Here is a 12,519-nt window from a genome sequence, read left to right on the forward strand (position 1 = left end):
GAACTTTAAAAGGTTCCCCTTATGGCATCAATGCAAAGAATCAGTTTTTGTTCCAATTTGAACCTTCATGTTTTTGAGGGTGAACTGAGTGATACTGTTGCATGTCGTGTGTAACAGAACATGCCTGCAGGCACATACGTTGATCTTACTCAACTCGGAAACGGGAAAAAGACAAGTTCACCACCTTTCACAAGAGTGATGAAATCCAACGGGGGGATGAAATTATTACTGGAAGAGACTGAATCACCTCTTGGAAAAACGGAGCACGACGACAACGTCAAGCACAAATGCATCAAGTCCGGCGTTCCACTTTCTCTCAAGTACTGATTTCATCATTTAACTTCTGGAAAACCAGCGTTTGTGCCAAGTTGCTTTGACTGAACTGCGGCGGCAACAAGTAGCAGCTGTGGGATAAAATAATACGTCCACTAGCGCTAGCATCAGCTAAGAGCCCGACTAGCTGTAACAAACAAACCAAGTGTGTGTAGTAAACTGAAGAAAGGTTAACATTGCTGGGTGTTCTGTTGTACCCTCGTTTAGCTCTTAACATGTGAGAGGAAGTGACACCTCCTGCATGTACACATATTTTATTTTTCAAACAGCGGCATCATTTCCTTCAATGCACTTCCCTTTGACACATATTTAGCCTTTAAGGTATGTCTTTAAATAATTTCTCGACAAACTGCTGAACTAATAAGGCGCTTCCTTTTTTTCTTTTTCTGGTTTGGTGTCATGCTGCGGTGTGGTGGGTGTCACTCTCTATGATCTCACAGGACAGGTTTCAGGAAATGCCAACCTCATGACAGTGTACTTCATACAGTGAGAATAAAACAGGCAGCGATGCGCAGCTCTATATACACAAACACTTCACATTATTTATTATCAAGTATACTGGCTCATATTTATATTATTATTATTATTACTTGCTGTATAATTGTTTCTGAAAAGACTAAAGCATATGATTTACAAATATACAAAATAAATGCTATATTAGAAACTGTAACTATACACAAAGCCAATGCAGCAAAGGTTTGGATTCCAGCTCCAAATTTAAAAAAAAAAACAACTTTCCTTCCTCGTCAGCTACAAAAATCAGACCGAGAACCAGGGTTTGGGTAACAGCTGGGTCCTTTTCAGATGGAAACGCTCAGGCTCTTGCCCTTGGATGTGGTGAGGTGAAGCCTGTTGCCTGAAGACCTGGACATGAAGACGAAGAGGAAGGGGTCCAGACAGGCGTGGAGGCAGCACAAGCACACGGCCACGTTAAAGTATATGTACACGCTTTGCGTTCCGTCCGCAAACAGCTGCGCGTAGTGGACCAAGTGCAGGACCCCGGCGGGGATGAAGCACACCAGGAAGATGCCGAACACCAGGGAGCTGGTCCGGATGTACATGGTCCAGTCGCGGTGGGATCGGCTGAGCTCGCAGATGATCCGGGAGAAGCACACGGTCGCGACCACCAGCGGCATCAGGAGCCCGAGGACGCCGAGGACCACGTTGTAGGAGAGCAGGTATTGGTAGGTGTCCCTCTTCAGGGCCAGGACGTCGTGGCAGGTGGTTCGGTTGAGCTGGGGGAGCAAGTAGGTCTGCTGGGTGACGAGCTCGGGGATGATGGCGGCCACAAACAACGCCCACACGGCCAGGCTGACCCAGGTGGTGCACGTCCTCTTGGGGAAGCTCTTGTACGTGAACGGGTACACGACGGCGAGGTAGCGCTTGATGCTGATGCAGGCCAGCGTCAGGGCCGAGCAGTAGAGGTTGCCATAGAAACAGGCCGTGACCACCCTGCAGGCGGCCTCGCCGAGGACCCAGTTGTTGCCAAGGAGATGGTAGTGAGTCTTGAATAGCAGGGAGAGGAGGAGGAGGAGGTCGGAGACGGCCAGGCTGCAGTAGAGGATGGCCGAGGACACCTTTCGTATTTTGGTGGCCAGCAGGCACAGGATGCCAACGTTGGCGGGGATCCCGAAAGTAACAATCAGTATGTAAATAATGGGGATGACCCGGGTGCTCAGGGCGCCCTGGAGGTACGCCGCGGTGCTGTTGTGCTGCAGCTCCAGGGCTGGAGGGTGAGAACTGGAAAAGGGAGCCTGGGTCCCATTGAGGTCGGGTTTAGCCACAGTGACTAGGTCCCCAAAAAATGTTCTGGGCCTTGCTTTCTTACTGTGGCCTAAAAAACAAATGAACAAACAAGAAAATACAAAAATTTGTGTTAATTTGATTCAAAATACACCAATCAGGCATAACATTACAATCATCTTCTCAGTTTGGGATCTAGGTCCGAAAGTTTTATTCTGTTTTATTTCAAATTTAATTTAATCTTTATTTTTTATTTATTTATTTTTACCACATATATATATTTATCGTTTTAAGTGCAACTGAGCTACTGAGACCGAGCAATTTCTCCTGTGTGTCTGGTTCTCAGTCAAAGCCCTAAAGACGTTGATATTTCGCTTCTCATCCCTGAGAGAGAAGTGGGAAGTTGAGGTTTAAATGCGAAAACGCTGTACGTAAAACGGACCAGAAGTAGGGGCCACTATCTCCATAATGGCTGAGCACTTAACTGTCATTAAGAGGGAGGGGACTGTGCATCCTATGGATGGCAGCTACCAGTATCTTAGTCGGTGGGTTTCACCCACAGCGTTTTTCCATTTAAACCACACGTCTTTAAGCAAATTCTACAAGTCCAGTTGATCTTAGTCAAATTTTATTATATTTATATTTATTATATTATATTTAATTTTATCAGATTTAATTTCATTTCATTTCATTTACATATATATATATATATATATATAAGTCTAAGTCCAAAAGTTTCATTTCATTTTAATCCTCATTTAATTACATTTATTTACTTAATTTAATCTTTATTAATTTATCTTTTTATGTGAAACTGAGCTACTGTGACTGATAAGATCTGTCCAAGTCCATTTAACGTTCTTATTTTATTTTATAACCAACAGTCCCCAAACCAAACATGAAATAAAACATAGTATAACAAAAGTAACACAGAAATAATTTAATAATTTAATTACTGTATGTGGACAAAAAGCCAACTTTTGAATAACTTTGTACTTCATAAGAACTGATGTTAACTATTGTTCTGTAAATCTACTAAAACCTGTAAAGTCCTATCTTAAAAATCAAGTCTCATCTGTTAAATTAAAACCAAAAGCCATAACAGAAGAATATAAACCAACGCCTACAAAGTATTTTTGTCTACTACAAAATTTTCCCATGGACTGTAAATCCCCACAAGTGTTTCGCAAGAGCGTCAAAGTAACATGAACGAACATGAAACAGCCTCTTACCATCATCTTGAAGCGTCGCGCCCGTCAGTAGAACCAGAACGACAACGAGGAGAAGAACTTTCCCCATTTCTTCTTAAACGTCTCTTCTCAAATGTCTCTGTTAAATCTGTTTTATTCTGTCTATTCAGCTTCACATGTCACTACTGTGTGGTGTCACAGTCTATCTCTCTGTCTGTCTGTCTGTTGCTGCTTCTGGGTGTCACTTCACTGGAAACACAACCCCCCTCCACCCCAAAAAAAAAAAAAAAAAAAAAAAAAAAAGAAACCATGACATCTGCTCAGCTAAACAGGAATGTGGTGTCGCGGTGGTTTCTGTTTAAGCATGCAGCGTTCAGGCTTCACACTAAAATCTCTGTCCAACGTTTATGTATGTGAAGCCTGAAAAGATATTTTATTTAAATAAGTTGTCTGACAGAACCCCCACCCACACTGACTTATTACATGTCGCCCCCAGTGGGAAATGATGTTTGATGTGAGGTAATACTCAGAAAAAAAACAAAAAATGGTCTCATGGTTGAAGTAGGAAATGCCTGTGTGAGGATGATAAGAGAGTCAGAGTATGTGTAAGTTTTGTTTAGTCTTTACTTCCCCTGTTTTCTTATCTGAACTTTAACACAGAGATGCTTTTATTAAAGTCCATAAAGTACTAAGGAAGTGGATATTTCAGCCGTTTTGATGACTAACATGTGTTTTAATTAATTTTTTTTTTTTTTTTTAAATGTTTTACACCCACAGGAAACTGTATTAGTCTTAAATTACTGCAAGTTATAAGATCATCACCCACACGTCCTTGTTTTTATCTGATCTGCTCAGACAGATATCTGGAGGACGTGGGTTTTTGTTTAGGTTTTTTGTCCTCATGAGCATCTGCTCGGTCTCAAAACGCAGCACGAAGGCTGACATCCAGTTACGCACTTCTCTCCTGCGGCGTCCCACCACAAACACACCGCGCAGGAGTCAAACTGAGAACAAAGACGCAGCCGTGGCCGTCTGAATCAACAGCGACGCGCTGCTTTGTGATTGTTGTTACAGATCCTCTGCGATTGACTCCCTGCTCTGATCAAGTTTATACCTTCAAGTTTGCAGAAAAACACACGATGCACCTCCTTCCTCTGCTCTGACGAGATCATTACATCTGCAGCAAACATCTGTTTCCTGTAAGAGCGACTCCATGTCTCTACCATAGAATCCTCCAAGAAGAAGAAGAAGAAGTTTAAAATGAACACATACGTTATGTTTAACAGAGAATTGTTTGCTGGATGGGAAAAACTAATTTAAACCAAAATAAAGGGAAGTAAAGAAAGTTAGAGCAATCCAGTCATCATCATCATCCGGTGGTGGATGTGTCACTGCGGGGGTTTCACTGCATCGAGCAGATTCTGGATGACTGACCTTTTAACCTGTGGAAACGAACATCTGAAAAGAGACACAGTTTAAGAGGCTTCCAGGGAAATTTAAAACAAGATCTTAAACTGGAAAAGTACCTGTTTTATAAAAATAATAATAATAATAAATCATACTAAATTTAGAGTGAATAATGCCACAGTAATATGGAAATAACCCCATAATAATAACATAGTAACTGGAACTGGAAGTAGTTTATGAAATAAATTATGTGGATATGGGGGTTGTTTTACTGTATATTACAATTTAAGTCACTGATGTGAACCAAAAATTATAAAACAGTTTATTTTAAGGCAAAAGCAGAATGGGAAATGATGAAATCCCAACGTCCTCAAACGAGTACTTTTAAATTTGTTAAATTTTCACGTCATATCAAACTAGAAAAGCTAATAATCATAAATAAACAAGTGTATTGACCCTTCGCTACCAGTAGATGGCAGATAAAAGTGTCTAATTATGAGGACAACAGGTGTAAATGAAGCAAAATAAGCTGCAACCAACCTGAAACATAATGTCCCCATGTGAGGACGTCGGGTCTCAGGAGGTTTTACTGGTTTCTACTGTTTAAATATTTGCACTACTTAAGCCCGGAGCTACCATTCAAACTTTTAGCTTTACATTACACATAAGGACAATAAATGATGATTCCTTCCAGACTTTCTGGCCTTGTTGTTGCTGAATGTGTCCATTGAACAACCTTAAACAGAGTCAGCCACTGTATTATTATTGATGTTATTATTATTGATTAATAATGATTAAAATAAATCTACTAACTGTTTCAGGTTATTTGCTGTAGATTATTAAACTTTCATCAGTTTAATAACTTTGTAACAACTAATACTAAAAACTAAACATTTCTCCACAAGAGGGCGGCATTTCTACTTTTTCCATTTTAGGATTTCTGTAGTTGCTTCACGCCTCATAAGATCCTCATTATGGAAGGTTTCCAGGAATTTACTTGATGAAGGAAAGAAATTATCAGAGCATCTCTTCACCCCCTCGAGACACGTATCTAACGGTTATTGCCGGATGCTGATGCCTCAGATAAGTGGACAATTAGGATGATTTACTCCTCCTCTTGATGCTCTTTCATCGCTTCCTGCCTCAGTTATATAAGCGACTTGTGGTGATTCACAAACATTTTTGAAAGATTTACTCACAAATACTTCACCTCAATCTTGTTTTTTTAACCTTTTTTGGCGACTTTTCCAGAAGGCTCGGGTAACGCTGTTTTGGAAATATATTCGTATTGGAATAACAAGTCAAAAGGTGAAGTTGTGTGCAAGCACAGAAAGGTATAATATAACTAGTAACTAACTACTAACTGCAGAGCAAGGACGTGAAACTGATGGTGTAGTGATGACGCACAGAATTGTGGTTCGTTTCCCAACATGATCCATTAAATAACATGCACGTAGAGCTGGTGATTAAGCGACACAACCTCAGCCTGCTCCAGCGACTAAGCTTTCAGGCCTCTGCATTACTGGTAGCTTTGGTGAGGTGACGTTTCAAGATATGTGATCATGTGTAATAGCACAGGGTGCACACACATGTACCTTCTATATCACTATTAAATTCTCTCTTTCGCTCCTTTTATCATCATCCTGCTCGTCCACTCGCTGTTACATCCAACACGCAGATGGAAACTGCTCTTCAGGCTATAATTTGGCATATTTACATGTACACTGTGCTGTTTGTTAATGTGCATTGTCCCTTTCTTTCCCAAAGTTAGAGTGAGAGCTTAGAAAATAAAGGCGGTGCCATATTGCAAATTTGAGATATCGATGACCCGACCACACTTCCTCCAGACTCACTCACGTTTTAGTTTAATTAATACTACGCTCCGCTCTACCTCCACCAGAAATGTTGGATTATACGCTGCACTTATACTTTTTTTTGACCCGTACTGCAGCCCCCAGCCACCAGGGAGAGCTCTGCTCGCTTAGGCTTCACTTTTGAGGAGCTGTTCCGCTGTTGATCTTTATAAGGTCTGTGCTGACCCACTGGCCCATCATGTGGCTCAAATTGGGATGAAGAGACAAGTATGGTGCTAGCTGGTTAGCATGCTAACAACAGTTGAATAGCTAATTTAAGCTAATTCTTTTTCTTTTTTTACCATTTCCTGATCAGCTTTCCTTCTAATTTTGTTGTGCCATGAAACACACCACCGCAGCAGCAGCAGCAGCTGCAGCACATGTTCATGATAAGCAACAAGCTGAGAAAATGAATCATCGTCACCACAACCTTAACACAAAACAGATGAACCCCCAGATGATAAGTGTTGTTTGATCTTGTCTGTACTGGCACAAAAACATCTCCTTCACATTAGTTGTGCAGTATTTCCATTGTATGTCAGTCTACACTACTGTGACATTTAAGAGAAACTGAGAAAAACATTTACTGTCATCACTGATGATCATGATGACCACACCGGGCAACTTAGCAGGAAGGGGAAAGACCAATGACAGGTGGAAATAACCAAAACCACATCCAGCAGGAAAAGGTAGCTGTCTGTTACCACGCCTGTCTCTACAAATGAGCTTAAAATAAAAAAAATAAATAAATTACTCTGATGTTTTATCTTCTTTGTGAAGCTATGTTTTGAAACACGCTATTTTTTAAAATTTTGTATTTACACTAAGTATCGATATTGGATCGATATCGGCGATACCAGCCTGAAATTTACTCATTGGACATTGACAGAAGTCTAAACCACTTAATGGATCCACATGGTAAAAGGCTTGGTTACAGTAACTTATTTGCACACACAAAAATAATAAAAAATACAAAAAGAAAAATAGGCGAACACAGTTATAAAATAAAATAACATGTTGCAACACTTTGTACCTAACTAATACTATATTACATGTGATAAGATAATAAGAGAACGAATATAAGCAATCAAATACAATCCCAGAAACAGAGTCACTATCTAGTCTGAGTCTGAACTAACCACAGTTTTTTTTTTTTGTTTTGTTTTTTTTTCATCAAACTGCTGCTGAGCAACGTCTTCATTAGCTACGAGTTGTGACGGCAGGAGCCAGTGTTAGAGATTTATTTTTGTCTTGCAAAGCGATGACTTTGTCTCGATGTGTGCGCCTCCGACAGCTCCGTTAAGATCACGCCAGATGTTTTGTTCTCTGGATCTCTGTCATGATCTGTGCAGCCATGGATCCCGGAGGTTTGTGCCAAGCAGCGAAAGCACCTTTTATTCTGTCCCTAAAACGCTACCAGCAACCTTTAATCAACACAAACAACGAGGTAGACACACACACACACACTAAATAAATCATTAACTCTTGGTTTAACATGTCGGTCGCAGGTCGTCCTCATGTATTTAACCTCTGCGACCGCACACTTAAATATCTGGTTCTATTTTCCTTTTACTCACGGATGTTTTCTCACAGGAAGCAGAAACACAGGAGGTTTCTTCACCTCATGACCGAGCAAACATAAATGAAGTTCCCCTTTTGGTAACGTTTCAGTCTGTATCCAACGTCTGCCTTTGGCTTTTAGAGTCACAGGTGATAAAATGTGTTATTCTGTCTGTGTGTGCATATTTTAAACACCTAGATTCCACTACTCTCTGTCAAAACTTTTACTTAAGGATAAATATCTCAGGCAAATTATACATTTTATCACTACCGTGCAGTAAAGTTGTTCCTCTCGCTTGGTGTTTTATCTTTGTATATGACATCTTTGACTAAATATTAAAGTGCATCCGTGTGCATATGTTACATTCTTTGCTTCATATTTTCCAAGTGAGACGTTTGATTTATTGTGTTTGGTTTCACTGCATCTTAAGCTCAAGAGAATCGTACCTGTTTACATTTTAGCGGTGATGTATTTTCTCTCCTTCATTTCATCACAAACATTCAGAAAACACAGAATTTGGAGACACATGTTTTTGCACTTAGTGGAAACATAAATATATATATATTTCTAAAAAAGTAACTGAAGCGTATTCAATTTGACAGCTATTCAAATATGAAGAGGACTTAAGTGAGTCAGTTACATCCCACCTTTGCAACTAATCGGGGGCTCTACACCAATCACGATGTATGTGGCTCTTCCCTGTGGAGCAGCCGAGGCAAATGCTCACTTCTGTGAAATGTTCACATTTGTGTTTTAGCATCAGTTTAACGCCCCGCTGTCTCGAAGCAAAAGCAACTAGAATGAAATTATTGCAGCTCAGACCCTGGAGCTGAGCCAGCGGCTTCTCTCTGGAGCTAATCTCCCACAGACTGTATCCTGCCTCCTCCTTTAGGCAGGAATGCTCTGGTGTTGCTTTAGGAACACCCAGATCAAGGAGCGATGTGACCTCTGCCGAGCTGACTGTGTCCAGCTGCACTCCTTCTCACGAGAACAACTTAAATTAGCTGCTGGTTCACGGAGCCGCCGGTGGCTTAAAGCCTCCAGAGCATCGTCGCCGTCGGAGCTTTGAGGCAACTTTTCTGCTCATTGTTCTGCTCTCGCAGCTCTTGTTTTCCGCCGTGCACTTCCTGTCCGGTGACACAAAGAAGGATGGCAAAGGGAGGGAGGGAGGGAGGGGCTACGTGGAGGGACAAGCAATTTAGCGACGAAAGAGACGGGTAATTGCTGGAAACCAGAGCGGAATTAAAAGGGATGTTAGACTTTCATTCTAAGATAATTAAACAAAGTAAATAACATCTAAATCCTGTGATAAGACTGTCCTGCTGGGAAACTTTTGGACCTGATATTCATTCATGTGGATGTTACTTAGACCAGACCGGACCAAACAATCCCACCACCCCCAGAGCAATGACACTCCTTAATAGCAGCAGGATGCAAAATGACACAGACACACACATTAACACTCTTCAGGAACAGAGTCTCTGTCCATTCTCTGCTGAGTCACAACTGTTTAGAAGGCCCGAGGGAGAGCTGCACAATAAAAGGAAGAGGATATTGCGTTACTCTACACTGGCTGCAGAGATGACAGAGATATAGCGAACAAAACATCTGGCGTGACCTCTACTCTACACTTCGTTCTGCATTCTTTTATTATGGTTGGATGCTAAACACTGTGTGTTTTTTCTCAGACTGCTTTTCTGACAAAGCCATAAAGGCCATGTTCTTTCTTTCTCTCATTCTGTGGAGCATGAAACATTATGTAACAAAAACTTCCCCCAGAAGCGTGTTTTTATTGAACACAGGAGGTCGCAGCCTTAAATAAATACGACTTTTATCTACTTGACGCGTATCACCCTCCGTCCCCAGAGATGCACCGTTTGCAAAGGAGGAAACATCCCATTAGATAAAACGGGAGGAGGGTCCGTTCCAGAAAATCCAACTAGATGAGCAGTTTTTCAATAAATGTAAAAGGCTCGTTTAGTTCGACCCGCTGGGAGTCGTTCGATGTTGTGAGAGTTTGTTTTCACTTGTTTGTATATACCAGCCGTTCAGATTGGAATCGCCTCCCTGTCCAGTTCCCACCGCCTGACGTCATGGAAGATTTTAACCTTGATGTGTCTGCTTCTGTGAGGTCGAAATAATAATAATAAATAAATACGTAAATTAATAACACGGGGTCAGAGAAACAAGTGTTTGTCACACATAGACAGAGAGACGTGATGCTTGCTTTCGGTTTTTGTGTGACCAAAAGTGACACAGAGGGAGGCACATGAAGGGGGAGGGAGCACTGACTCACTCATCCGGAGCTTTATATCCAGTGGGACTCAGTATCAGAGCTCACAGACAGCCAGACTAAACCCATTTCCTCACAGAAATATTTGTCTTTGTGATGTGTTTCTCTTTAGACCACTCGCACATAGCAATGTAGAATCATGAAATCCAAACTTTAAATGAAAAATGTGATGTTTTGAAAAACACATTTTTGCTGAACTTAGCTCAAATTATCACAAAAAAAAAAAATGGAAACAAGTGTAAAACACTCTAAATTTAATAAAGACACACTTCCCTATAGACCCCTTCACTGTGACCTCACTGTGACAGCACAACGTTAGCTGGAGGCAAAACAGGAAAGTTTGAGGACAAACACTGTCACTTTCAGCCATTAAGTGTTGTCTTGTTGTGTTTTTGGGGCCAAAACCGAAAAGATTAAAATAAAGGAATGAAGTGAGACAATCATCAATGCGCACACTCACATAAGATTAATATCTGATGCGGTTTCAGCCTGGCTTAGAATAAATTGTGACTGAAGTTATGTTAAGTTAATCATTGCTTCATTCACCATTACAGGGAATTCTTGTTATGTAAATGCTAATGCTAACAGCTAACAGCTAATACATCATTAGTTGTGTGTTTCAGGGGCGTCCAAGTAGTAGTTGCATTTACTATGTTACCCTGCACAGTGGTTCCACTTACTTGTAACTTGTTGGAGAGGCTTCACTTGATAAAGACAGACCAGACTTTGTCCCCTCTGTGTCCTCCTTTGGTCAAATCATCCATCCAGTGAGTCAGAGTGCAGGGGTCAGTGAATATAGCTCAGACAGAGTCAACTATAAATAACACTCACGGTCTTGGAGAGTGAGTGTATTTCTGTATTCTCTAAAATATGCGTCCGTTGAAATATGCTAACCGGCATTTACAACCTAGAGTGTTTGAGATGTTTTGCCTCCAGCTAAGCCCCGCCCCTTAAAAAAACGTCACACTGTTTACAAAATATGACAGGGTCTATTTACACCAATCAGGTGTAACATTATGACCACCTTCATAATATTGTGTGGGTCTCTCTTGTGCTTCCAAAACAGCTGTGACAGCTGTGAGAATGGACATCCAAACAGGATGTTTGTTGTTTGTGGGGGGCTTTGAGTTGAGTCGCTTTGGTTTCTACTTAATATTCATTCATTTAGTGATGCGTTCCCTCTAGAGGACCTGGAGCCTATCCCCGTTGTCACTGGGCAAGAGGTGGGGTTTGATTTGTCAGGAAGTGGACATTTTGTCCTCAAAGTTGATGGAAGAAGCAGGACAAATGTGAACGGACGACGGGTGACAGGGTCACGGTGGCCGAGGGCTCCACGCCGTCGCTCAAAGTGCTTAAAATGTTTGGCTAACCAGTATAATCAGGATGTTCCCATGACATGCCTTTAAAACAAATCCTTAAACTACAAACTTTGGAATATTTCGCTACAAACACAGAAAAAAAATACACTTAAATGTTTGGCTAACCAGTATAATCAAGATGTTCCCATGACCTGAAATTTTATTTGTATTTGTAGTTATATTTAACTACAAACACTGAAAAAATACATGAGTGGTAACGTCATTATAATTTCCCTCATTTCTTTTTAATACGTTGCTGTTTTATCTACTAAAATATACTTTTATTTAGTTTTTTTTGTTCGTACCAACGTGTTTCCTGAATTCTGAATGTTACCCATGATTCATAGCGAAAGCCGTTTTTTTCCGCCGCGTTTTCATGGTTTCAGGAACTGTCAGCATCGCGGTAAACGCCGGTTTTTAGCTATGAATAGCACAGAAATGTTCAAAATCGGAGGTGGATACATAGAACAGGTGTTTTAAAAGGTCGCTGGTACAGTTCTGTGACAGTGGCTCATCCGTCATTTCTCGCGAACTGGTTAAATAACAGGTATTCCGTCATTTTCTGCTACCCATCGTAAAGTGCTACTTTGTGGTTCTGCGCATGCGCGTTACGTCATCCCTGCACCGTTCATAATATTTACAATAAAGTTTGTTTTAAGGCAACCAATAACGGCACAAGTTTAACCTGAGCTCAAAAATAAACAAACCAATAAAAAAATGACACTGTCTAGTTTTTTTTCTCTCCGGCTAGTTTTGATTGGCTGTGGGAACAGTAGTGGGA

At 40.9% G+C, this 12,519-nt stretch overlaps 1 protein-coding gene across 1 annotated transcript; it reads right to left on the reverse strand.

The window, feature by feature from the left end:
* Nucleotides 1-849: 849 nt before the first annotated feature.
* Nucleotides 850-3,725, reverse strand: LOC124996157 (proteinase-activated receptor 3). The gene is made up of 2 exons (XM_047568920.1): nt 3,309-3,725; nt 850-2,167 (listed from the first exon to the last, which is right to left on the reverse strand). Exons 1-2 carry the CDS (start codon nt 3,373-3,375, stop codon nt 1,134-1,136), a joined length of 1,101 nt encoding a protein of 366 aa, XP_047424876.1. The 5' UTR covers nt 3,376-3,725; the 3' UTR covers nt 850-1,133.
* Nucleotides 3,726-12,519: the final 8,794 nt, after the last annotated feature.

This window comes from Mugil cephalus, chromosome 19 (assembly GCF_022458985.1).
Source record: "Mugil cephalus isolate CIBA_MC_2020 chromosome 19, CIBA_Mcephalus_1.1, whole genome shotgun sequence".
In the NCBI taxonomy this organism is placed as follows: Eukaryota; Metazoa; Chordata; class Actinopteri; order Mugiliformes; family Mugilidae; genus Mugil; species Mugil cephalus.